This window comes from Simochromis diagramma, unplaced genomic scaffold (assembly GCF_900408965.1).
Source record: "Simochromis diagramma unplaced genomic scaffold, fSimDia1.1 OVJJ01000343.1, whole genome shotgun sequence".
Taxonomy (NCBI): Eukaryota; Metazoa; Chordata; class Actinopteri; order Cichliformes; family Cichlidae; genus Simochromis; species Simochromis diagramma.
Window position 1 is genome coordinate 10,118,010 of NW_024386831.1, and position 26,821 is coordinate 10,144,830.

At 39.4% G+C, this 26,821-nt stretch overlaps 3 protein-coding genes across 6 annotated transcripts; 1 reads left to right on the top strand and 2 right to left on the bottom strand.

Moving 5' to 3' along the window:
- Positions 1 to 617: 617 nt before the first annotated feature.
- LOC120731084 (high-affinity choline transporter 1-like) lies at positions 618 to 12,178 on the bottom strand. Its single transcript, XM_040027854.1, has 9 exons — positions 11,360 to 12,178; positions 9,902 to 10,154; positions 9,505 to 9,618; positions 8,938 to 9,093; positions 8,622 to 8,770; positions 8,169 to 8,312; positions 7,773 to 7,926; positions 5,992 to 6,209; positions 618 to 5,003 (listed from the first exon to the last, which is right to left on the bottom strand). The coding sequence occupies exons 2-9, from the start codon at positions 10,083 to 10,085 to the stop codon at positions 4,350 to 4,352; spliced, it is 1,773 nt and encodes a 590-aa protein (XP_039883788.1). The 5' UTR covers positions 10,086 to 10,154; positions 11,360 to 12,178; the 3' UTR covers positions 618 to 4,349.
- Positions 12,179 to 12,731: 553 nt separating this feature from the next.
- LOC120731351 (claudin-14-like) lies at positions 12,732 to 19,335 on the bottom strand. 3 transcript variants are annotated; one of them, XM_040028363.1, is made up of 4 exons: positions 17,812 to 19,335; positions 16,919 to 17,362; positions 15,282 to 15,538; positions 12,732 to 14,340 (listed from the first exon to the last, which is right to left on the bottom strand). In XM_040028363.1, exons 3-4 carry the CDS (start codon positions 15,513 to 15,515, stop codon positions 13,831 to 13,833), a joined length of 744 nt encoding a protein of 247 aa, XP_039884297.1. In that variant the 5' UTR covers positions 15,516 to 15,538; positions 16,919 to 17,362; positions 17,812 to 19,335; the 3' UTR covers positions 12,732 to 13,830. The 3 variants fall into 3 exon arrangements, with proteins under 3 accessions (XP_039884297.1, XP_039884298.1, XP_039884296.1); XM_040028364.1 differs by having other exon boundaries at positions 15,965 to 17,362; XM_040028362.1 differs by having other exon boundaries at positions 15,735 to 17,362.
- Positions 19,107 to 26,818, top strand: LOC120731342 (F-box only protein 47-like). Of its 2 annotated transcripts, none has more exons than XM_040028350.1 (11): positions 19,107 to 19,159; positions 19,859 to 20,068; positions 20,344 to 20,505; positions 20,635 to 20,711; positions 21,100 to 21,174; positions 21,520 to 21,628; positions 21,782 to 21,955; positions 23,183 to 23,332; positions 23,520 to 23,662; positions 24,341 to 24,500; positions 26,349 to 26,818. In XM_040028350.1, the coding sequence occupies exons 2-11, from the start codon at positions 19,873 to 19,875 to the stop codon at positions 26,447 to 26,449; spliced, it is 1,347 nt and encodes a 448-aa protein (XP_039884284.1). In that variant the 5' UTR covers positions 19,107 to 19,159; positions 19,859 to 19,872; the 3' UTR covers positions 26,450 to 26,818. The 2 variants fall into 2 exon arrangements, with proteins under 2 accessions (XP_039884284.1, XP_039884283.1); XM_040028349.1 differs by lacking the exon at positions 19,107 to 19,159 and adding an exon at positions 19,521 to 19,682.
- The last annotated feature ends 3 nt before the right edge of the window (positions 26,819 to 26,821 follow it).

A 26,821-nucleotide genomic window follows, 5' to 3' on the forward strand; every position in this document is an offset into this window, starting at 1 on the left:
AACAATGCAATTTGAAGATGTCTTCCACCAGCCAGGGGTCATGCTGGGGTCCAGACTGTTTATTTGTGTGTGTGTGTGTGCGCGCGCGTGTGCGTTAGACTGATTGACAGCCTTGACAGTTTTGGCAGTTATAAGATTCGGAGGTGAGCATTTTGATTGATGATTCCAAGTGGGTGGCAGCCTGTAGATTAAAACCTCTAGTAGACAACACACACACACACATATGCACACACACACACATATGCACACACACACACACGCGCACACACACACACACACACACACACACAGTCGACTCACATTTATTACTTGGAGGCATACTGTAAGCCATAACTATCATTCACTGTCTTACCGTAATGCCGTTCTGCCGTTACTGTCTCATCTCTACATTTAATACACTATAGAACAAATGTGTGGGTACGCATAGATGAAAGAAGACCAACTCAGTACTTTGCTAAATGAATATAATTTATTCAAGTGACCTCACAATTACAACTATACTTTTATAGACACTGCATGAATAAATAAATAAATAGCTGTAATTTCACTGTCAACAAACATCATTTTCAGTGCTGCATTTAAAGGTAAACTAATTTGTTCCTATGCTTTTTTCTTTCTTTTTTTTCCTGGTATATACATTTATCACACAAAAATACAGCGTCATTGTTATTTACGACATAGAGCCAAAAACGTGTCAGTCCACCAGCTGACGTTGATTCTTTTCTGCGTGTGCGTTCGGGTTTGTGGATGAACCCTGGAAACTACACACTCATCTGTTGAGGAGAACATTTACATTCACATTTAAGTCCAATGAGATTGCCTGACACTTTGCATAGCATCAGACCAGACCGCCCTGTTTGAAGCTGAAGCTGATTTATCATCGATCCCAAAACTGGTTCAGGTCAGATCAGGATCTAGTAGGTCCTACTATACCTCAGCTGATATGGCTGCACATGGGGATCAAGTCCCCTTTGCTCTCTGTAGACTAACTTCAAGGCCATTCTGCCATCTTAAAGGATGAAGGATGGTGTTATTCTAGATCTTTTACATTGCGACCTAATTGCCTAAAAAGGCAAAAATCATAAATAATATGATTGTAACAAGTTTTGCCACTGAAGACGAAACCTTAGCTTTCCTACCCCCAAAACAAAACACCATACTTCTGGGATCAATAAGGATTATGTAAAAGGTTGAAAAAATTTGGGAAACAGCCAGTTAAAATCCTTAAACTTTCCAGATTAAAACGCCTGTTCAAGATCACCTACTGGTGCAAGTCCAGACAGCTTCCAGCACATCTGCTATTTTTTGACACTCAGTAGCAGTCACATTCACTTGTACCTCTGCCAGTTATGCTTGATCTCCTCCGGTGTGCCAACACAGTAAAGCTTCAACTCCATTTATATTTTTGGCAAGTGCTCACATCGTTTGAGGTCATGTTTTTTCAGATGCCAGTAGAGCAGTAGGACTCCATAATGGTAGTCTCACCCTTCTTGTCGTACTCATGAGCTGATGTTGCTCCTTCATGGTTTGAACCTACAAACCTCGATCAGTTTGAAGCAGATGTTGAGGTTTGTGCACAATTTTGAGGTCTGTGATAAAATCTCACAGAGCAAGTGGTCATAGCAGGACTATCAGAAAGCAATGCAAAAATAGCAGCAGCACAAGAAGCTATCTGAGAAGGTGATCTTGAGGGAAAAATGTAAACCAGGTATAGCTCGCTGAACTTTTTGAGGTCAGAGAGGACCAAAAGACCAACTAACACATTGTTGATTTCGGTCTCACTTGGTAATAATTGTTGACAAAAACATCTAGAATATTACCAGCCTTATCCTTCAATGGAAAAATATTTCATACATGTCACCTTTTCAACATGTTCCTAAATCACTCATTTTTTACCACTGACGTTTGAATTAAGGCAAGTCCATAAGATTCAAAAAGACACCAACGAACCACAACGATGCTAAGAGGAGATAAACACAGTGAAGTCAACTGGACAACAGTAACACATAACAATGCCAAAAATCTTCTTAACTTGACAGATTTTTTTGTTTCTTTTGTTCTTTTTTCCACACAGGGCAGCAGTGTGTCTGGTAGTTTAAAACTGCCAGGCCCGTGACAATGTAAGGACTTAAACTGAACAATGTATGAGGGTGCTCAATCAAGTAACACTTCAACGTTCATCACTGCTAATATCGCACTGTAACACAACTCCTTACAAACCATAATTTTTGAACCTCTGTGCAGCATTAATCAAATGTCCTGAGGGCTGATCGACTTGGGGCCGGATCGATGATGACTGGTGCTACTAACACCATCCTGGAGGAACAATCATTTCCTGTCCCCACTAACCTGCTGTGGCTGGCCAGTCAATACAGCTTTAGGATGAGAAAACAAACTATCATAGGCGCGCGCGCACGCACACACACACACACACACATATATTTCAAAATGGCTTCTGTGAGTTCATGTTAAAAATAAAAATCACTGAAGTGTTCTTGATTACTTTCAAAGTTCACTGTCGCGTCTTGCATTGAGATTTATTTCCAGGCTGCTATTAGGTTCCAGTCATTTATAAAATCTGTTTGCAAAATGAACATCATGTGCTTTTACTGGTGTCAGTGTTACCATTCCAGCTGTAAATGAATGGTAGTTTAAAAATGTATTCCCATTGTATGTTTGACAAAAACAACAATAGCAAATTGATTTTCATAATGCATTGAAATGAAGGGAAGACAATGGCTGCCTGGAAAGTACAAGGGGAAAGAAAGGTCACGGGGTGGCGTGTAATAAAGTCAGAGCTCCTGTCTAATTACTCTGATTCATGATGATTCAGCAGCACACAATTTAGGTTCAGTGCAGAACTTTAGTGTCAGTAGCAGGAAGCTTATGATCATTCTTTATGTCTCCCTGTGACCATCAAACTTTATTTTAGAATAAATACTGGATCAAATGACTACATCACCGAGCTCAAAACCCCTCTTTTGTGCTCCAGACTATTGTTGTCGTTTTACTCACTGTTTTAGTTTTCTGATTTCACGATCACCATCTCATCAGCTCACATTAAAGAGATTGGGTTAAAATTACAATAAAGTTGTAACTTTAGGGACTCGTCAGTACTGACAAGAATAGCAAAGATCAAAACAGAGCTGAGCAGAAGCTTCATTAATCTGATGGATAGGTACTTTCGGTGGCTCCCTTAGTTCCACCACAGAGGATGTATCCGCATATTTTATTTGGCATGGATTTTTACAGTGGACACCCTTCCTGACGACACCCTGCCATTTTGACTTGGGTCAAAATAGTGGGAGTACACTAGCTTGTGACCTCCTGAGGCTGGCTTTGTGTCTCCTCCCAGTTATGAACTGGTGATCTTTCGGGTGTAAGGCGAGCGTGTTAACCACAACACCACTGGGCCACCCATTGCATTCAAATGAATGATAATTTTGCCCTGTATCTATAAAACACCCCCACAATGAATTCTTCTTATGCTGTCACTCATTGATCTCTTTTGTTTAGTGTAATCTTGTCAATACAACAAAGATGGTAGTTAGCTTGCTAAGTGTTGGCAGTGAATGAAAAAAATGTTTTTATGGAACGCTGTTTGGGATTTTGCTGATTTAGTCAGTATCTTCTATTTGGTAAAGTCAGGGTTTGGTCATATAATTATGGACTTCAGCAAGAAGATTAAATCGAGCTGAAAACAGAACATAAAACTTGCAAACATCTACTGGTCTTCAGGTTTAAACAAGACATGGTAAAAATCAAATTCAGTAAAATGTATCTAGCTGTACAACGTGGGTCCTAAAAATATTATTGCTCTATCAATAACGTTGTTCTACATGAAACTCAAAGTATGATAAAAGCTTAGTTGTCAGGTACATGTAAACGAACTTACGTATATTATGCTTTAAATAATGACTTGTAGATGTGGACACAGTTTCTTGGTTAGATATTGCACTATTTTCATGATCCACAATAAATCCTTGTAGACTTGCTCATATAGGCCTGCTGTACATCCATCCAAAGTTCCTCCGATCACTATAGCAGCACTTAAATGAAAATGGTTGAAGTTTCACAGAGTCGTGATAAGAAAACACAAGAATGAGTGTGGCATGATTCGCACAGGTGATTGAGTCCGTTTGCTGTTTCTAGGCAAGGAATCTCAAAAAGAAGGAGGCACCATATTGCCGTCAGAAACTTTTGGAGTCACTTGAAAGCCACAGCAGATGCTCTGTTGATTTGGCTCCCAGTGTGGCAGTAGTAATTTTCCTGAAGAATATTGATGCCTCTTTTGACTGTTCCTTCTTCTTTACATTCCTTGGTTCTAGTTTACTTTGTGCCTTAAATGTCTAATCTTCATTGTGAAAAGCCTCTGGACTAGATGCCCCATCATCACTGAGGACCTCCGTGTTGGTAAAGGTCCCAGCAAGTGAGGCACCCAAGACCTGCCTGACAGGAGCCATCTCTGAAAGAATTATGTTATCATGGTTGCTTACCAGTGTTGCCTTGTCCATTATCTCCTTGCTGTGCTTGGAAACAACAGCATCCAGGAAGTCGTACTTATGTGACAGCATACCACTTTCAAATAGATACTTTGTCAGGTAAGAAAAAAACACATTGGCCAAGAAGGATGCCGCCATGGACACAGACTTGAAGGGGAACCTCTGCTGGACAAAGTGCTCTACATCTCCAGTGAGGTGATGGACCTTCTCCTGGGTCACCCAGCCGGGGTAATAGATGAATGGAGGTAGTTTGAGGTAGGGCTCCCCTCCACCAATGCGCAGCAGAAGACCAAAGATATAACCAGCCACAGAACCATAGGTGTTGGTGCCCTTAACGAACAGTACACTGAGAAGTTGGGGGAATATGATGACATAGACCAGATCAGAGCTCAGGTACCACAGGCCGTATACTGATCCTGTTAACAATGCCATGGCAGTGGCCAGAGCTCCGAACACAAAGATGGTGAGGCGCATCACCCAAACAATCTCCCAATCTGAGGCCTGTAAGGGAGATGAAAGGGATAAAAGAGTAAAGACAGAAACATAACAACTGGAGGGGAATAGGGTGTTAACTTAAATGAAAGTCAGTTCAGATAAAAGATTAGAGCCTACAGCTAAAGTAGTGTCTGTGTGAGTTGCACTTAGATACGAAAGCGCTTGGAGATGTAGGTTCTGTTTGAAATTATTCACTCGTTTTCTTCTCCATACTCTTATTATTCAGGGAAACTGGATGTTGAGAAAAGGTGAGCTCAGTGGTACAACAAAACAACACTGTAGGGCACTATTTGGTCTTAAAAAAACAGGTCTTATCGAGTGATTAATCCAATTGTATTTATTTTTTCCCTCCAATCATAATTAATATGTTCAAAGGAACATATTAATTATGGAAACCAGAAGAGAGGTATAAATATGTGTCTGCAGCCACTTTTACAACACAACCGAGGTTAGGGTTTGCATTTCAACCAGTGGTGTGGGGGATCTTGGAAAAAAAGCAAGCATATGATTAGCAATTGTTTCATTTTTCATTTTTTAGAATGACAATGCTCCCAAATACACAGTTAGTGCAATAAAAGGATGCCTAAATATATTTTTTCCTACCAAAATATAAAGAAAAGCAGGTTGACTTAAGACTTTTGCACAGTATTAGCATGCACAGTAATTTTCACAATTCTGAAAATTAATGTCTGTTATAAATGTGATGGGAATGAATAGCAGGAAATCTCAGTGGGACCAATTTAGCAGATTGTCTAACCATCTAACATTATGTAACAAATAATTATAACACAAACAACTTACAAAGATTTCCATCTCGAGGTTTCGGGTATTAAGCAAATTCGATAAAGTGCACATTTAATTTCTGCTGTAGGCTCTTGTTTGGTTGTATTTTTCGTATGAAAATAAAGTTGATTTATCGATAGGCTGACTGATGTTTGGAACCACTTGCTGAAATTGTGCAGACGTACATGTATGCTAGGAATATTGCTCTTACCGACTGCCGAAACGCCAGCTGATAAATGTTCCTGGCAAACATGGAGCTGGCTGAGAGTATGGATGAGTCTGCTGATGACATGACCGCAGCTGACACAGCCCCCAGACCAAAGAAGGAGATGTACGGTGGGCAGAGGTGCTGAAGCACTATAGGAAGGATCATGTCAGACTCATCCTTATCCTTTGGAGGGAGGGAACCATATGTAGTTTGGTTCCAGTCTGAATCAGGACATGAGAAACAGATAAAAACTGATAATTGTAAACAATGCAAATTTCACAGCTTATTATTACGGCTCTTATGAAACATTTAGCCAACCAGTCAATCTTTGCACTCAACTGTCAAGATTATCTATGTGTTAAATTAGAAAAACAGTCATTAGCATTTGTCTTAATTATTGGTTAGAACAAAAAACAGAAAGAAAGTGCCTTGCATGAGGTAGTAACACAACGTAACTAAAGCTGAACAAACCTGGCACACATTCGCATTTTAAGATTAATAGCATTACTTTTCCAGCCACCCTGCAGAAAATTAAGTGTACGGATTTCTTTATTACAATTTTTGATCCCTTAGCTTTTCAGACAAAAAAAGTTAATGCTCTCAGTGGATACACATGCTTTAAAGCTGAGAAACAAAAGGCCTTAATGTGCCTAGGTGCCTTAATAGCAGCACAGATTCAATCTGCTGTTGGTCAAAACACAATAAACCAAGCCACAGTAATAATAGTACGAATTAAACTGGATACTGACTGAAAACTAGACCCCAGTTCAACATAGATGAGGGTAATATACTGGTTTGTTAATGATCCGTGGAAGCATATGAGTCAGTATTAAATAATTATGGACATTATGTAGATTAACTGCATTTAACTGTTGTCGATTAATCATTGATAATGGTTAACATCATAAGGGAGCCAATAGTTCTGACAGGCTATGTTGAACTTATTAGATGCAAAAGTATGCATGGACGCTGGCTGTACTGATACCCTCATCTTTGTTAAGCCAACATTCAGACGACTATGGTTTATATATATATGTCTTTCTCTACCCATCCCCAGATATTCATAGGCAGTGGTTGATTAATGCCAGTTCTACAAGTAACGGCTTCAGATGGACCAGATTAATTAGCTCCTTTTCAGATGTAATATTCACTAAATTGCCATGGTCTGATGGCTCTCTCTCCTCTGCACGTCGTGACAGCATCCGTCTGCTGTTTACCCTCCAGACACTGTATACATCTGCATTTACACATCTGAAAAAAGAAAAGGGCTGCTGGGGTGTAAACAACCCCATGAAGCCAGGGTGCTCTCTTTGATCACACTTTCCCGTTTGAATAAAGGATAAGGTTCTTGGATGTTTCGATTGTCTTGTGATGTTTCATTTACTGCTTAATCACTGTGCATGTCTGTGCGTGTGCACATCCGTCTTGGATTAGTCTCTGATTAGCGTGTGTTTGCTTAAAAAGTCTGATTTAACAGCTGCAATCCAGACATAACAGCGTGTGTGCATATAAAGCACCAGTGGCACTGTATAGTGATTCATACTTCTACCTGTCTTTGTTGTCCTTGTAAATCTGGATGCAAATGACAGCTAGCTTCATTACTGCTTAAAGAAAGGATTATATATACTACGCTTGGGTACACTGTTTAAAAAGAACTGTTTCTGCACGCTCATCTAATTCAGTTTATTAAAATATTATGGGACCCCATTTTAGCTTTAAGAATAATAATGTCTGATGCACCTGTGGGTGCATATTTGTGTTTGTGTCTCTGTGTGTATTATTACCAGTGGAAGCCCCTATAGCTCCTATGAGGACAGAGGGGACAGCCATGACCAAGCAACCGAAGGCAGCAAGGAATGAAAGGACCTGGGCGTAGGTAGCTGAAGAAGCAGAAAGAACCCGTTGAAAATAGACCTGCCAGGGAATCCCCCCCAACATCTAGAAACAGAAACACCAAACCAATGCATTACAATCAGCAGTCTGAAAAGAATACTGTGAATCTCTTTGTTTCTAGTAAAGATATCCATTTCAGTACTAAGAAACCATTAAATGCTATGTGCCACAAATGGGTCTCTTAAACACGATGCTTTCATTTTGACTTCAGTGAAAGTGTGTCTGCAATTGACTTTAGAGTTGTATACTGTCTCTCGGTGAAACTTCAGATAAAAATTATGGCTTACAAGCAAAAAGAAGTTGTCCGCCCAGAGCCAATTGTCTTCAGGCTCAATCTTCCCGAGCCAAGGAGATTGATAGATTGTTTTCTTGGCTGTAACACCGATGTCTGACACGGCAGGATTGGACAGAGCAAAAGGCACACTGATCCACTGAAAGGAGAAGAAAATCATAATGCAACATTAATACAATAAAACGTAAATGTGGAATTATTGTATTTTTATACCATTTCAAAATCTGGCTGTTGAAATCAAGTTCTACTCTACCCTGTGTTGTTGATAGAAAAGGTGCTTTTATCAATTTCATGTTTTGATATGATTCTGTGTGTATAAATTTCGATCTTTTTTTAAAGTTATGTTACTTAAAAAGTTACTTAAAAATCTTCTAGAACTGATAGAAGATTTGGTTTAAATATTGGCTAAAATCGTTAGAGCTGCTGGTTGAGTAGCTCCCAAACTCACCAAACCCAGAAAGATACAGAAGAGCTGGACCACATCTGTGTATGCAACAGAGTAAAGTCCTCCAACAAGTGTGTAGAAGATGGCTATCAGTGCTGAGATCACCACAGACATGTTGATATTTATATCCACTATCACACTGAGAGTCGCACCTGCATGGAAACATAACCAGAGTGAAGAAGAAAAAAAATATTCACTAAAATCTGGGTAACCTGATGTTTCACTCACAATGAGTTTGGGCATACAATGCAGTATACTGTAAAGCATAGATTAGATTTAAAGTGGTGAGATTCATGATCTCATCCATTGGGATGCCTACCCAAAGCGGACAAAATGGCTGCAGACCAGAAGATTTCTCCCATGAGTGCAGGGATGAACAGCAGACCACCCATCCTTTTTCCATATAGCTGCTGGAAGGGATCTAGCATGGTCACATATCCACGTGATCGCATGGGTTTGGCAAAGAAAAGCCCCCCTGAGTGATGTCAGATGTTGAGGTAATGCAGACAAAAAGCACGAGAGAAGCATTTTAGAAAGTTGTACAGTACTACTAACTTAACGTAAAGTGTGCTGATGCTGTATAATAACCTTAATGAATAGACCAAATTCTATATGCTTCAGCAACACAGCTTAAATTTACATTTACTTTAATATCAGTCTAATAGCACAAATATCAGTCTTCCTACACCTAAATATCATATCAATATGAATTTAATGTAAAGGAATTTCTGTCTTAAAAGTTCGGAAAGCATATTAATTTATAGGCAAAAAGTACATTACTACATTAAAACTACATTACATTACCTACATTAGGTGATGCAACTCTTTCCCTTTTTAATCTCGCTATAAGCAGATATATTTATCCAAGTTTTTCTAGGTTTCCTACCTAGTACAAGGCTGAGAGCATAACCAAAGGGTGCCTGTGCCCAGGCCAGGCCGAAGCCTGGGAGGTAGACATATTCTGCTGTTCCATTAATGTAGCCCCCTCCCACCCAAGTGGCTGAAAAAGAAGAAGAAAACTTATTTGTAAATTAACAAATCAAAAGAAAATATACATTTCAAGTTTTCCGAACTGCATGAGTATAATGGTGTAAACTGTGATGGGAATTTCTACTTCTGCCCGCTGCGCAATCTGTGCGTAAAAGACGGAGCGGAAGACCCTAGTCAATGGAAAGTTTATTAATTTTTTGTCCTTTTGGACCTTACATGGTATGAAAATTGGACAAAATGCGCACGTGGCTGCCGTCGAACAGACACCAAGAAATACAGATTTAAAGACTCACCGGTCATCGTAAATCCACCAACGAACAAGCCGATGTCCCTTCCCCCAACCATGATATTCTCGCTCCGATCTAAGCCATCGCCAACTCCAGAGTTCTTATTCTTCCACGCAGCCCAGATCCCCACAAACAGAATCAGGACATAGAAGAGCACGATAGCCACGAGACCCTCGACGTGAATGGTCATCTTCCTTTTCTCCGCTTCCCCGCCGAGATCAAGTGCTGCTGCGCGCGGACTGGATACTCATGGAGAAAACTTGGAAGAAACAAAGGAAAAAACCCTTTAATGATACATTTGTGGTTTGTCAGAAATAATAAAAACACACAATCCCAACCCGCAGAAACACATTTTAAGGAGTGCAGACAAACTGTAACTGCAACTACATGGAACTTCATTTCAAAAGCTATCAATTTAATCAACCTGAAAACAATAATGTGTGACAAATACATTTCTTAAAAGAAACAAAACAGAAGCATTTTATCACCAGTGTGTCGGATGTAACACTGGCTAAGTCCAAGTGATGCCAGGCGCTTCCAACGCCGTTAGAAATTACAAAGTATTTCAAATTTATTTTTCAGGTTTTCTGCGCACATGCACGCTTACTGCAAATATTCAGCTGTTACAGTTTTAATGCTCCTTGTTAACCGAAGTTATATTAGCCTGAACAACTAATTATTTTCCCCAATAATAATAATAATAATAATAATATATATATATATATATATATATTTTTTTTTTTTTAGCAAATGTCAAAGTTAAAATTAGTAAACGTGAAAGTGTAACAAGTAATACATTTATATATACTCGCCAATTATAGTTTAAACTCCTCGCGTTAAACTATATTTTAGATAAAATGACCGATTTGCAAATTCCTGCTCGGAAATACTGCGACCATGAATCTTACCGTATCCAGCAGGGACTTCAGCTTGTTTCACTAAATCAACAGATCGGAATCAGAAACGACGCAAACTCGATCCAGTGGTATCAGTCCAAGAGTGCGCACATTATTAGTGTTACTTTAGTTAGTTCTTTACAACAGCTGAACGTGTTTTAAACGCGTTATCCGCCCTCATTTACAGATATTCCTTTCGGTCACTTGACTTAAGTAAGTAGAAAAAACAACGTATTTACAACTTTACGCTTTCAAAGATTTGCACCCACATTTGCATGTTTCTGGTAACTCTATTGTGCGCAAAAGTCGGGCACTCCTTTGTAATGGCGATGCATTGGGAAAAAAATCCGGTCCGTTTTCCAACAGATTCATAAAAACAGCTGCATTGATGAGGTTCGTGCTCAAACTCAAACCTGAGGTTCCCCGTTGCGCTGACACCATGGCGCCAAGAGGCCGGTGTTGAATTATTGAGCTCTCTTTAAATCGATTGTCAATGCAGTAAAATGCAATTACATTCGGCAACCACATATCATTTTAGTAAAGTCATTACAAAATATAATTTTCTTACCTTTGCTTTGGAAAAACGGGTCTAAATAGATCACAACAGCTGGGACTCCAAAAGTAGATTCAAAAAGTGTAAGAGACAAATTATATTTGTGATATATTGCGCTGCCAGTCTGTAATCCTCCTGGACGACCAAACACCATTCAACTATGTTGTTTTTTAAATCACAAATGCTGGTCGGCAGCAGAGAGGGAGACGGACCAAGCGAGGGAGGGGGAGAGGCTGGAGGTGGGTGGAGGGGTGGAGATGAATGGGAGTGGTGGGTTTATTGGGTGCTGTCAGGGTGGGTAGATGGTGGATAAATGTCTTCCAGGGCAGGACGAAAATAGCACCTAATAGAGAATGGCATGACGCACAACCTCTGCGGAAAAGCTTTCCAATATCATAATATCATATTGGCAATAGATGAAACCTTTACTTTGCCAGGTTACATTTCAGGCCTGATTTATGATCTTGCGCAGGTCCTCGCTCGCTGATGATTAAGGCGAGGCGCCTTTACTGCAAAGGCTTGCTGTATGGCGGTGATGTTGAGAATGTGAGCCACGCACACAGGATTAATTTCCACTTTATAAGTCCGCATTACACATTCAACTCTGACGCCTTTTCGTCCAAAAACATCAATCTACTCGCAAGTTCGTGCGTTTGATCAATATGATGTTGAAGTAAACTTTTAGACATTTGGAAGCAGCACAGTTACAGTATTTTATTATATCGCCTTCCTGCACTACTATCTATTACTGTTAAAGATCTATGAAGGAACCCAGTTCCGCTGTCCATGGTGCTGAACTAACATTTCGTATTTCTAGGTGGTTTAAATCATATTTAAACCGCCCCCCTTTGAAAAAAGTATTTGCTTTGGTGAGTACTTCTCTGAGATGTTTAATTTCAAAAAAATGATGTTGTTGAAGCTGAGCTCAACATGTGCACGTGAAAGCAGCAGTACAGCAGGGAAAGCCTGTATTGCACATCCATCAAGAAAGGCTTTCACTGATGCAAGAAGTGCCTTAAATTTGTAATTTTTTAATGAGGGAGGAAATAAAGTTACCTGTTTAACAAAATAAAATAAGTTTGATCTGATATAAATTCAAAACAGAGTTTTTATATATCTTGCACATGCCCAGGATCCTAATATTACCATACAGTTTTGCTCATTGAAATCTTTGGCAACAAATCTCAACTCAATGTACAGTTCATGTTTTAACCTGTGATTTCAAAGAAAATAATTCCTATAGATATACAATTTATCCCTTCTTCTGGAGCAGTTCAACAAGGTTTAATGTAAATAATCTTATAGTTTTATGGCATTAAATAGATTTTTTCCCGTTGACTCATAATGTAATTTATCTAATTGATGTAAATGATGACAACGACTAGTCTGATTGCTGAAATAAGATAAGTCACTTCCTTGAATCGTGACACGTCCTCTCATTTAGTGCCTGTGTGGCTCTTTTATACAGTCATTGGTCTGACAGCCTGCCAGAAAGAGGGCAGCTCTAATTGGAGGGTTTTCCAACTAATAAGCCTCAGAAAGATGTCCACAGTGTTACATGTCAGTAGGCAGACAGCCAGAAAAGCTCCGCAAGGTGGTAATAACTCCACATATATGGCTAATGACTCACAATATGTCAGAGCCATTCAAACAAAAAAAAAAAGTGCTCAGATGTAGCGATGCAACTGGTGTCCTATGCAGTACACCAAACAAGGCAGACTAAATAAATACAAGCAGCTCTTCAAAAATGGTTTGGGATGCCTTTTCAAAAGACCTTTGTCGCCATCCAGTGGCTTCGTCAAGATTTACGCAAATCTGAGAATAAGTTGGCAAAAAAACATTGAGATTATATTTTAATGGAGCTTCACAGACATTAACACATACAAAAAAGGTTTTCTGGGTGTTAAACGTCTAACAATCTATTATTTTACAAACATGGTTTTAAGGTATAAATGTCACTTGTGATCATAAATTTGCAACGGCCTTTTCCAGCCCCTTTCATCAGAGGATGCTTACACTAGTAATAATACTTATAGTGTCAGGTTTTATTTTCAGTGTCATGAAAATCATTTAAAACACTGAGTACTGACATAAAATCTTTTTCTTTAAAGGGAACTGCCTTTCAGAAAGAGTTAAATCCCATCTAGGAAGAAGGCCAGATAAATGATCCAATAACATGAGAGTCACAGCAAAGAACATGGAATATCATTTATATCGTCTTTTCTGTGATGATTTCCTGTAAAACACTGCCACCTTCTGGTCCTTCATAGGAAAAGCCTTACAGGGTTAAAGCTTCATAAGACTAGCCAAGGCTCTTGGTTGTTTATGTTAGAGGAAAGACAGAGGCAAATATCTGTTCAAATCTGACTTTGGTGTTTTGCATTATGGGGGCCTTCTCTTTTCCAGCTGATATCCTCTTATGGGTATGCAGGACAAAAAAGGATCCATGTCGTCTCACAGTTATTGTTTCAGTATTCCTCTTAGTCTTAGACATAGTTATTGAGCCTATAGCCACTGCTGGAAGCGGAGCAAAGCGAGGGAGCATGGTTGCCTTTCAGGGCCTCGGGGGGCCTGTAGGGTGGAGCAGGCGGATATAAGTTGTTGAAGACAGGGGGAAGATGTGATGACTGACCCCTCTGCATATGGGGGGGACTCTGCCGTGACCTGTCGCCACTGCTGCTCCAACAAAGCACCATTCCCCCGGCCAGACTGAGACAGGCCGAGGCGTATCCGAGATACACAGCCAGTCCGATCTCATACTTCATTCCACTGTGAATTAATGGGTTGTAGAAATTCTTGATGACCTCGTTGGTGGTCCAGGACACGGTGACCAGGCAAAGAAGCCCAGCACAAAGAAAACAAATCCCACCGCTCAGGACCAAGGGAGATTTAATCAACGAACCCCGGGCAAAGCGGGTACATTTCATCCCAGTTACAGAGACCAGAGATGCCAGGACTGAGGTGAGACAGGAGATTACCATGAGCGCCCGGGCAGCCTGATGTGGAGAGGGAAACAGTAGACGACTATTAAACTTTGGACTATAAATGAACTCTTACTTTAACAGGTCTGGGCAATGAACCTGTCAATTAACATACTGCTTTTTAATAAGTGCAAACACTCATATTCTAGCCTATATTAAGAGTTATTGTCCGTCCCTATTAATAAATATCCAACACGTTACACTAAATTGAGACTATGTATGTTTTTCTGAATAGTGAGTCTGTTGAGTTTAATAATAACAGCAGGATGACTAAAAACTCACATAAGAAAATATATTCATAGATATTAATATATAATAATATTAGATATCTATAGATAGATAGATAGATAGATAGATAGGTAGTATAATCTATTTATTATATTAATAAAATCCAGGAGTGTAAAGTGATTAAAGCAACATAAATTTAATATTCAAGAGTCCTTAAAAGAACAGGCTTCTTGACCTTCCACCTACCTGCCCATCCTAAAACTTTATTCTAAAAGTGAATATGTACTAATGAGTTGGGCTATAAGTATTATTTTCATTAGTATTTAATCTGATAATTAATGAAAATTGAAAACTTCATATTTAAATTGTTCATTGTGCACATAAACTCTAACTGGGTGTAAAGGTGGAAAATAACCATATAGCTATAAAGTTTCTGTGCAGCATGCTAATTGAAACTGTGTATTGCTATCAAATGAATTTAAGTTAATGATTTTATATTATTATATGATAGGTTAGTAACTGGTTTTGTTTATGAGATGTCAGAATTCCAAAAAGGATTTTTAAAAAGATGCTTACTTCATAATGATCGACTAAACTAATAAGGTTTTCAGCAGGTTTTCAGATAACTTATTATGAAAAAAATAAAAAATAAATAAAATAACCACCCTATATGTGTTTTGAGATTTCTGCTCTTCTCATTTCTCTACATGTTGGTGTTCGTGTAGTACCTGCAGGTCGGGTGGCAACGCCAGCAGAGACCTGTACAGCTCGCACTGGTAAATACCAGTGCTGCGCCAGACACACTCCATCCACAGGCCCTTCATGTACCCGGTGGCTGTGATAATGTTACCATCCACATGAGCTCTGCTGCGCCAGTGAGGGAGCAGGGTTGCAACTATAGTTCCTGTAAACCCCAGCAATCCTAAGAAGAAGCCAAGGAGCTGAAGCGCCATGCTGGCCATGATCGGCTCCTTTCAGAGAGATCCTGAAACGGCAAAGTATGAAATTACCGTCAGTAAAAATATATAAACTCTAGTAAAAGGCAGTTAGCAGCATTTCAATGTCCCTTAAAACACGATGACAGCTACATTGGATTCAGATGTTTCATAAAAATCAGCAAACATAAACCAATTTAAATACATGCCACTTAAAAAGAAAACTTTCAGAACAAAACTACTGACTGTCCCGCAGGCTGAAATGTGGCTGGATTACTCCTCTTATCGCAACGGTTCCCAGCAGTACAGTAATTCCACTGAGCTCACATCCAGTCACAGAGTCTGAGTCATTCCTCAAGTGTCTCTCCCGAGTGTGGGCACAAATAGCTGTGGAAACTTTCAGTATTCTGGCATCCGTCTCTGGTGAGTGGCAGGTGACTGCATGTGTAACTAATGAGTGCGGTGTTCAGCTTCACCTGTTTAACGCTCTCCTCTGGAGGGCAAACCACAGAAGTCTATTTGTTAAGCTCTTCGCCGCCCCTCAAGAAGGCAGAGAGAGAGGAAATTAAACATTTACAGAAACCACCCAACCTGAGAAGCACCGCTATAAGCCACTAACTTTGAAATTTTTCACAGCTCTGCAGGGTATTTGAAAGCGAAGGACTGAACGACTTGCTGACAGAGCCTCCAGCCGCTGGGCCCCAAACTGTGACAAGAGAGGATAGCAGTGACTGCTGTTGTACTAATTGGCCAAATTATGTTATTTTTCAATGAAAATTTCTGACCTGACATCCTTTGGCATTTAGTTTTACATTTGCAAATGCATGCTGAGCCCTAAAAACACCATAACATTCAGCTGTAGGCTACAACTACAGATCCCCTACGTGAAAAGTGTGAAAAGGTAAAAAACATCCATGCTTAATCATTTACTTTTGTTCCCTAGACTTTATGTCTCTGAATAATACAATGTGGTAAATAAACGGACCAACAATACTATTAAGGGTGCCTTTTTGCTCCCGCATGAATAAAACTGACTTTAAGTTTCACACCAAAGACCAAACTGTGCTTATACAGACCCATTGTTTTGAATTCCTCAGAGAACAGAAGCTGTTTATGAAGCCTGATTATTGTGCAGTGTTAGACCTGGCACTGCCGGAGCCTCTTAAAATATCACATACACACAAGCTTCCTTGTCCTTATTTAATGATTGACTATGCTGAAGGCATAACAATTAAGCAATACGAACAAAGGCAAAGCTGTGACAAGTGTCTTGTTTAAAATTTGCTTGCCCTGAAATTAGTCCAGTTTAGTCTTTGACTACTCTGCAAACCACACTGCAATACTTACAATATAAAACACTCAATGACTGCTGCGTAGCCTTACCTGTACTTCTAACATTTACTTAACAGTCTCCACATTTAAATACTCACCAATAAGAGGACTACAGGACCATCATCACAGGTGTCCAGATGGTATACTCGTCCTGAGATGCAGAGATGTACTTCCAGATAAACAGGGCCTTTGACTCCACATTGACCAGCTCCTTCTGTTTCTGCTCTTGTCTGGACAAACAATCTGTGGATGTGTGTTTGTGCGCTGCAGGACTGTCAGCTGCGTGACTGGCCTGTTTTAGATATCATCTTCATCATCATCATCATCGGCATTATCCCTGTCAGTGTCGGCAGCATCATGTCAGAGATGACATGAGAGACAGTCCCGCTGCTGGCTTCTTGCTCCTGACAGATAAACAGGGCCAATGTCAAATGTGGACCTGGAGGCAGGGCAGCGCTGCTAAGCTGAGGCAGACAAAACAGACATTGTCTTCGCTGGCTGTGCTGTTTTTGTCTCAGTAAATCAGTTCTGCACCTACAGATCTGTTGATAATAATAATAAAAACAAGAATAAATGAATACAGAATTAAATCCAACAACAAACTTGTAGAGGAATGGTTAATGTTTATTAACTGCTATTATAAGCAATTTAAAGAGACAAAACAAAGCTGCAGCCAATTAAGACTGTTTTTAACTACGTGACTTGCACATTAGGTAATTTTAGTTAACTAAAATTAAAACGATGTGTAGATGTAATTTAGCTACCTTAAATAAACAAAAAAATACAGCAAATTTATTTAGATTTAGTCAACACTACCAGCATGAGAAGGCTTTGGCTTATATAAATCTGTGTATTGCAGCCTATATAAAACTAATAAAAGAAAGTAATGAAGATTTAACTTTGTCTGAAACAAACAAAGAAAAAAAACTTATCTGAAAACAAAACATGAATAATAATGAAACTAGTGGACAATAACTCCACTTGTACATACTGTAGGGCAATCCAGGAAATGCTGGTGAATTCATCGAAGTTTGAGCTTCTCTCTCCGTGCTTTTCCTCATTCTGTGTCCCAAGTTTAACCTGGCGTGACATCCTCTTGGTATACAAGAGCATTTTCCCAGTCTGTCCCCTGGGCCCTTCATACAACTCTCTGTGACAGCTCTATAGTGAAGAGATGATCCTCTCCAAGGTCTGCCTGTGGGAGACGCCATTTGAATGTGGAACACTTAATAATCTTAGTTAAGCAGAATAATCCTGTGATTAGCAGCTGAGCACGGGTGGTTTGTTGGACAAAGTGCTAGAGGGTAATGTGTGTAGTACAGGGCATTCTTTTTAAACTGGTCTTGCCTGTGCCACACATATTTTGTCAACACACTTTATGTGGATTAACGACGAAACAGCCTACAAAGTCACATATCTAAAAGCCCCTGCTTACGCACAAAACACACACATAGACACAGGTGTTTTGGCCATTTGGCTGATTAGACCTCTGATATGGGGGTTGAGGTTGGTTGGACCAATAATGGGAGTTAAGTGAGGTCAATAAATTCTATCAGCAAACCATAATGGGAAAAAAGCACTGGTGTGGATGTCATACAGGGTCTTTCAGGTCACAGATCTGTATTTACTGCACACATTGTGGCTTCTCAAAGCATTACAATTAGTTATCACGAAAATGATAACTCCATTTAGCACTGGGCCACACCTAAACTAACATAAAACCACTTTGCTTTCCTGACATGTCAAAATGTCTGTTGTGAATATGGTCTATATCAGGGATATTAACCTATTTTACATTGTGGCCCACATACCTCCCACTTTGATCTTAAGTGTGATGGACCAGTGAAACTCACCCTTCTGTCAGTGCAAAGAGGTTTATCTACATATGTAATCCTTGAGATATCTTAATATGAGAAAAAAATTAATTTGTCACCATGACTTGTTGGGCTTAAATTTTTAGAAATGTGTAAAATTACAGAAACAGTACTGGTATCCCAAACTGTTTCTGTTAATTCACAGAAAATGCAAATCAACATTTTTTTATTTTCATTTTTACCTTGGACGCATTTTGAAAAACTCACTAGTATATAGTGAGATAATGTATTTATTATATATATGTATATATTTAGTCTTCGAAAGTCAATTTACTAATACAAGTAAACATACTACCCCCCCCCCCCCCCCCCCCCCACCAAAAAAACAAAGACAAAAAGCAAAACAAAGCAAAACAAAACAAAACACATAGAGACATCACAAATTACTTTTTGCCACAATACTTTGCCAATTCCAGTCCCCAGGCCTTATATTTGACACCCAGGGTCTATTGGCTTGATAATCGGGTAATGGAACAATGCCACACAACATACATAAAATCTGGAACTGAATGTAGGCTATTTAAAGGCTATATAAAAGAACTGACTGTATCATTTAACAACTATCTTACTATTATGTATTAAACATTAATAATACCTTATTTCATTATTTAATAATACCATAGAGGAAAAGTCTCTATGGCTTTCTGGGATAACAGCTAACAGCTAACCCAGCTATTAGCTACAACTAGCTATCTGCTACTGTTTTTCAATGAGCAATTTTATTATTTTTTTCTTTTTTCGTTTGATTTACTTACAGTCTGTGCTGACATTTGCTTTCTTTTTAGCCTTAATTTAGTAACATATATATAAAGGTGTTGTAACTTAAGGATATAAATATTTTCCCATCCCTACTGCACAGATGAAAGGAAAGAGAGAGAGGGGGCAGTTTCGCGCCGTTGTCTGCTAATGTGTCATTAAAGAAAGCAGCTAGGTTAGCTCCCAATACCTTTACTTCCAGGATTTGCTATTCACGGTTTTATTTGCACAGGTAAGATTTTGTAATGCCAGCTTGTAGATCTGTTAACTCTGTGTCTGAATTTGTGACTCTTGTGAGGCTCAAAGTTAATGAAAATGTAGTTTTATGAGTTACTTTTACCTAACTATGTTAGCTGACTTTGTGTTAGCCGAGTGTTTCCCAGTCATATTTGCTTATCTTTTTGACAGTCACTTAGCCAGCGATGACAATGGTCAGAGGGAAGCCATTGAGAAATGGTGGTAAGTATTCACAGACACATACGCCTTACAAGAAGAACCGTAATGGGCCCACACCTTCTAGGACCATTATGACCCGCAGCCAGTGCTCCACTAGCTGCACCAGCTTCTTCAGCAGGATCCCTGCAGAGGTGTTTGACATGATCCTAGACAAACTGTCTGGTGAGTTTCACCTATTATTTTGTACCTGTAACACTGTTCCCCAATTAATATATAATAGGAGCTCTGTTATTTTGTAAGGGGCTTTTGGGTACAGCTCAGACCTTTTGTTTGTATAACTTATATGAGGTGCAAAAGCTATTACCAACATACATGTGTAACTATGTGTAATTTTAAGCACTACTTTTACAACACTTTCTGCAATAATAGCTCCATTCTGGAATGTCCTGATGTAATTGCATTTTTGATGGATGAAAATGTGTTTGTGTTTTTTACAGTGCTGGAGATCAGTGTGTTCAGCATGGTATCAAAGGAAATTACTAGATATATTGCAGACTACATCTCCACTGTGGCCTGGAAGAATAAAATGATCCTCCAAAGCTTTCACCACTCCAGCTGCATTGAACAGAAATCCACCATTGGACACTACAGAGACCTCGGTATTTCAGTGTTTTGTTTAGTATAGCTCTTCTTGCTGCTTTTTAAGGTACCACATGTATTTCTGACAGCCTCAGCTACTATTTAACATACCATCGAATGGTAATGTGACCTCGTGTTTGATGTCTTAGGTGTGTTGTTCAAGAGGTGTACCCTGTTGCTACCCACAAAGGACAGGTTAAAGTTTATCTTTAGCAAGATTTCACAGGTAAGAAAGGGGCAGGTGAGATGTCAGGCTAGAACAGAATACTGTAACTTTTTTAATGAGTTACATTTATTTTTAATTTTCATGAGTGAAGGCAACAATACATCTGGTTTTTGTAATGTGTTGCAAAAGTTTTAAAAAAATTAAACTTTGATTGCATTGCTGTTTTATGCAGCACAATATGGTGGCATTTTAACAGGTTTATTAATAATAATTATATGTATGATGTCAGGCAATTAAATATTGCATATAATTTAGCATGATGGTCCTAATTTGTCTACATGTATTAAACATATATGAAATGTTGCTATTGCAAGAACTGAATATTTGCAATCCCACTTTATATCGTTGGAAAAAAAGCCTCTCTTATTGTTGTCTTGATGTGTTTCAGATTCCCTGCTTCCTGTTGGAGAAATGTGTAGCACCAGACTGCTTTGCTTTCACCAGCTTTGGAGTCTTCCTCCAGGTGAAGACCCTCATGTAACGACTCTCATGTTTATGAAACCTGAATCTAATAAAAGGAAATAACCAACCAGAGCCCCAAAATGTGATAACATGCAAAAGATAAACTTTTTAGCAACAAAGACTATAAATATGTTACAGAGATCTCACCCTAAAGTTACTGTACAATAGGCAGTCTTGCTCAGGTAGTAATAATAGCATAAACAGTAAGAGAAAAACACAGTACTTTACGTAAGGAAATCTTTAGCTTGGTGTGATTAATTTTTGTCTTTAGTTTTTCAGCTTGGTGTTAAAAAAATATCTGTAAAAAAGAAATAGAAATATTGAGGTTTTATTGATTCTTTTACAGACTCTGATTGCAGGGTGGGATGAGCTGGAGTGCCATAGAGTATTCAACTTCCTCTGTGATCTAACAAACCTGCAGCAAAAAACTGAAGGAGTCATCACTGCAAAACCAGGTGTGTGTGTTCCAGAGTTATCCAGAGAACAAAGCAGAAATATGATGCTGAGAACAATCCATGGCTAAAGCTTCAGTTACAGCCTCTTGCTGAGCCTGTGTCTTTTGTGATGGTCTTCGGGAGTTATGGATAAATTTGTATGTCCATTACCAGGTGTGAAGTGGTATCAGGAGCTGCAGCTGCGGCTATTTTGCCGTCAGGTTCTTTTGGACCCGTGGCCGAACCAGCCGGAGTGTCATTTCTGGCTGATGCAACTCCTGAAGCCTTGGCCCTTGGTCAGCCAGGCCCACTTACTGTTCATCCTCTATGGTCCTCTGTTGCCTGAGGGTGAGATAACGTATTACTGAAATATTAATGCAGATGGATAGTATCGACATTATGGAAACATATTAAAGTCATAACTACATCCTGTTATTTTCAGTGCAGCTTTGTAAATTCTAGCATGTTTTAACCTGAAAAAGGGCTTATTGCTCCAGAGAAAGTGTCAGCAATGAATTTTTTAAACAAAGCATAAAAATTAGAGAACCAGAAAACCACTTTCAGTGTTGTGAGGTGGCACAGGAGACCTGAGTAGGTTATGCTGGTGTAGTACAATTTTTGACATTTAACACAATCATTTTTGTTTGTTAAAGTAGTAGTGGTGCAACGGATCAAAAATCTCACGGTTCAGATCGGATCACAGTTTTAAGTCACGGATTGGATCAATTTTCGGATCAGCAAAAAAAGAAAAAAGACAAAAAATTAACATTTACTTATTCACTTATTGAAGTCTTTTTTGCCTGTTAAAAACATTCAACTCAAGACTCATTCCACGCAATTATTAAAAAAAAAATTATGGTTCAATATAGGGCTGTATAGGCCTTTGTATCTATCACTCAATTCAATTCAATTTTATTTATAAAGCGCCAAATCACAAAAACAGTCGCCTCAAGGCGCTTTATATTGGAAGGTAGACCCTACAATAATACATACCGCTCATTATATCGCACTCCGCTGTGATATAATGAGCTGTCACGGTCACGTAGCTTTCCGTTGCCCTGGAGGTCCACCCATTTGTAGTAGTTAGGGCAACAGAAGATGCCTGGGACAGTTCAGCCATAACTTTAAACTTTTCCTGCTCATACATGCTTGGAACGATCTTGCCACTAAAGTGGACGTGCAACGGGATATCATAGCGTGGCTCAAGCACGTTCATCATAGTTTAAACCCCTTGTTTTGCACAACAGAATACCCATCTGCAGCTAAACACCGCAATAGCTTTTGTAATAGCTTTAGCCCGGTCGGACTGGGCAGCAAAGGGCTGCTTAAATACCGCAATTTCCTCTGCTCCTCCACTTGGACCGCTAGCGCTGGCCATAACTATCGCTTGACAGACCCACCACGCCCACCATACACATACTTTTTTTTCTTCTTTTTCGAATCTTCGGATCACGTGCGTGCCGAACCGTGGAGTGGGATCGGTTCGGATTACGGATCAACTGTGACCCGTTGCACCACTATAAAGTAGTGTGCAGCATTTAATGATAAATAACTGAGGTGTACTTCTTCATGCAGGTACACTCGGCTGGCAAGATCTGGTGGAGAGGGGGCTTCCTCACACCGCTCTGTGGCACTTAGCCAAGGCCATCCTCTTGCTCTTTGGCAACCTACAAGTCAAAGGCTGGAGCACTGACTCGATGATCACAATCATGGAGGAGCTCATTGGTACGTTTGATGAATAAGAGAGAGATGCACACCGTGAGTTACAGATTCCCAAGCAATAAGATGAATAAAGGATCTGTTTCAAATCTATGTAAAACATTTCAGTTTAATGATTGTAAGTAGAAAAATCTCATATAGACTCCCTCAAGTGATTGTAGATGCTGGCTATTTGTTTCCTTGCTGTCGCCAGTCATTCCTCATCCGTGGCATGTGGAGAATGTAGCTCGTCTTTTGGTGCTTTGTGGCAGCAATCTCTGCTACACTGTTCTGGCCAGCAAGGCTCTCAATGGACGACTCCTTGAGATCTCAAGAATCATCGTCTACATCATACTGGTGAGAGAAATAACTTCCTGCTTTTATCCTAAGGTATTTATACTTTGTTTATAGTTAAGTTTGGTATATTAGAAAATTATTGCCTTGTAACTGAGAATGAGCAGTTGCTTGAGCCAGAACCAGCATGTGTAAGACTAAAGGTATAGTGAGTTTTGGACGAGCTTGCCATTTTTGCAAAAGCCACATTAGAAGGAAATCTGTGTGTAAAAATAACAAGAGCCGAGGTTCAAATGTAAGACCTTTCTGCTTTGGGGTGCTGAGTTAGTGATCTCCACTCCCTGATCATTTTCCCCCTATGTAATTTAACTAAAAATTGTCTCCAAATTCACCCAAAATGTAAAAACAGAAAATATATAAAGACAATATTCTTATGTATTATTGTCTTTTCTTTCTTGAAAAAAAAAACAGCAAAAGGAATCACTTGCTCTGTCCATGGTCCTAATATTGATTGGCTATTTTGTATCTTCCCCGTAGGGGAATAGTAGCAACTTTAATATATATGTGTTTGAGCTCATTAGTGTTGTCCCTATTAACAGTGTCTCAACTGAATTTTATGTTTTATTCCCAGCACTGAAAATATCTTACCTTTGCTTATTTTGACTTATCATTACAGGAAGAGCAGAAACATTATATCATTCAAGACTGGCTCAATGTGTTCTTCTTGTGCCTTCACATTAGGTGTGTGAAAAGGACGGCTATCACATGAGTTGGGCGGTGAAGCTGGTGCAGGAGATCTGCAAGGTCTTCAATACGCCCCCGGAAAAGTTCTACTTCATCCAGCAACTGGAAAACACATTTTCAGAAGTCACCCGGGAATTCTTTGAGTTTTCTGTAGCAGGTGAGGTTGCGTAGCTTAGCTTTCTGTCCACCACGGCGGACAGCATCGCTCCAGCTGTCGCCCTGATCCTTTTGTAATTTTGCATGCAAACTATTTTTTGTTTCTATAGCCCGTTGCAATACAGTTTCTTAATGTTGGAGGTGTTCTGGGTAAACTCCACTAGGAAGAGGCCCAAGGGTTGACTCTGAACTTGTTGGAGACATTATATATGCCTTTATATGTCTCTGGCTCTCCAGCAAGAATCACTAAACATTGCAGAGGAAAAGGATGTCCGCTTAGGATGACCACATTTCTGTTAAGCAGAAGAAATGGATGGATTGAAGGAAACCTTAATGGGTAGACAAAAACCATAGATCCCACAGTGAAGGCTTGTGGTCATGCGAGGTTCCATTTCTATTTATTTTATTTATTTAGGGGCAGTTCACAACTACAGTGAACTAAAGACTTTATATTGTCCAAGTTAAAAAAAACCCCACGGGTTTGTTCCAAGGATAAAACTCCCAAACACGCTCCACAGACATAGGCTAGCCACCTCAACCGGACAAAGGACTCAGCAGTACACCTGCACTTAAAGGACAAAGGAGACTTTCGAAGATGCTAATGTTTACATTTTGAACATCAGAAGACAGATGGTTTCGGAAAGGAGTAAAGGAGACCATGTCCACTGTGAATGACTAATTGAACAGAGGTGGTGGTTTAGGACACCACCTCTGTGCTATAAGCCAGCAACAATGCAGCCTTAAGATCCATTCTCAGGCGTCTCAACCCCCATTCACACCTTGCTTCAGGTGACCCCAGTAGATCACATGATGGGGTCGGGCAAAGTCTGACAATGGCTTCCCAGTGATGGTAATAATTCACACATTTCTTCCACACCTCGGCTCATTTGACGACTCACACGATCAATAGTGGGTCAACAACCCTCAGGACCACCTGAAAAGGGGAAAATCCTCACTTTAAATACTTCGTGGGGCTCTTCACCATTTGATTTTAGTACAGAAGAAGCCTTTTGGATGAGAGGTGACCTAAAGTTCAGTTGCCTTATTATTTTAATCTCTCAAGAAAAAATTAAAAACATTTCCATGATGTGATGTGGTCATTTTAACTTTATCGAATGAAGGAACAGCAGAAAACTGCAGCACTGGGAAAACTACAGTAACAAGCATCCATGAACCCTGTACCACCCATGCTGTGTTCAAATAGACTGGGAAGTTAATGTGCTCATTTAAAAATGTTCAGATGTACAACAAGAAAGTTAATATATTCACATAAAAAGAGGAAACACATTTGCAGTAAGGGTGTGTGTAAGCATGGTTAAGGTGTAGATGAGAAAATGATTTTGTCTGCAGGTGGAGCAGCTTGTTTTGAAAGTGTGTGTGTGACTGTGTACTTGTGACAGCTCAGACAGATGGCATTTACAGGGAACTTATTATTTTTCCTTATTTTAGTGAAAACATTGGGATGGATGTGTTTCCACCTCCTTTTTTCCCCTCCTACAGCAAATCCTTGTGTGAACCTTTAAATTCTGCTCCACCAGTGTTAATGGCTTCTAATACATCTGGAGGGACCCGCTTGTTACTCTACGAAAGTGTGGATTAATCCCTGCTATGAAATGAATGGACTGGACTGAAAAGATCGGGCAGTAGCTTTAAATAAAGGCCGTGGAGTGACATTTCTAGACTCAGCAGCATACTGAACGTGTATTTAATATAATTGTATCCCTTACACCAGTAGTTCCCTTCCCACATTATTTATTTTTAACGCAGCCACTTTACGACCCCACAGAGGAACCTCTGAAGCATATTTAGACTGATATAGAAAGTCAGTAATGCTTTTATCTCTTTCCAGGGAACCACTTTGATGACAGAGAGACTTTCCAGACCTTGTGTATCCTTCTGGACTCCTGTGCTCACTTCCACACTAAATTTCTTCACATGTTCCTCAGATAGGAATCATGCATATTAAAAGTGACAAGATGCAGAGGAGCGAGGGAAGACATGGGAAGAGATAAATGTCAATAATGAAAGGGCTTAATGAATGAACTGAATGATAGAGAGTGACGGGTTTTTGTAAAATCAGTTCAGATTTAGACAGACTTGAACAAAAGGATGTTGCCATGGCGCTCAGAAAGCTGGGGGTGGATTTGAACCTTCACCTGTAGATTGAACACACATCTGTTTGAATAGCTGTTCAAATCGTATCACTATTTATACAAATATTTGTATCAAAGTTTTATAATCTTGTTCTTAAGACAGCTTTGAAGTTGACTTTTATTATACTATTTAATATTTATTCATTACAGTAGGGTTATTTAACTTTAA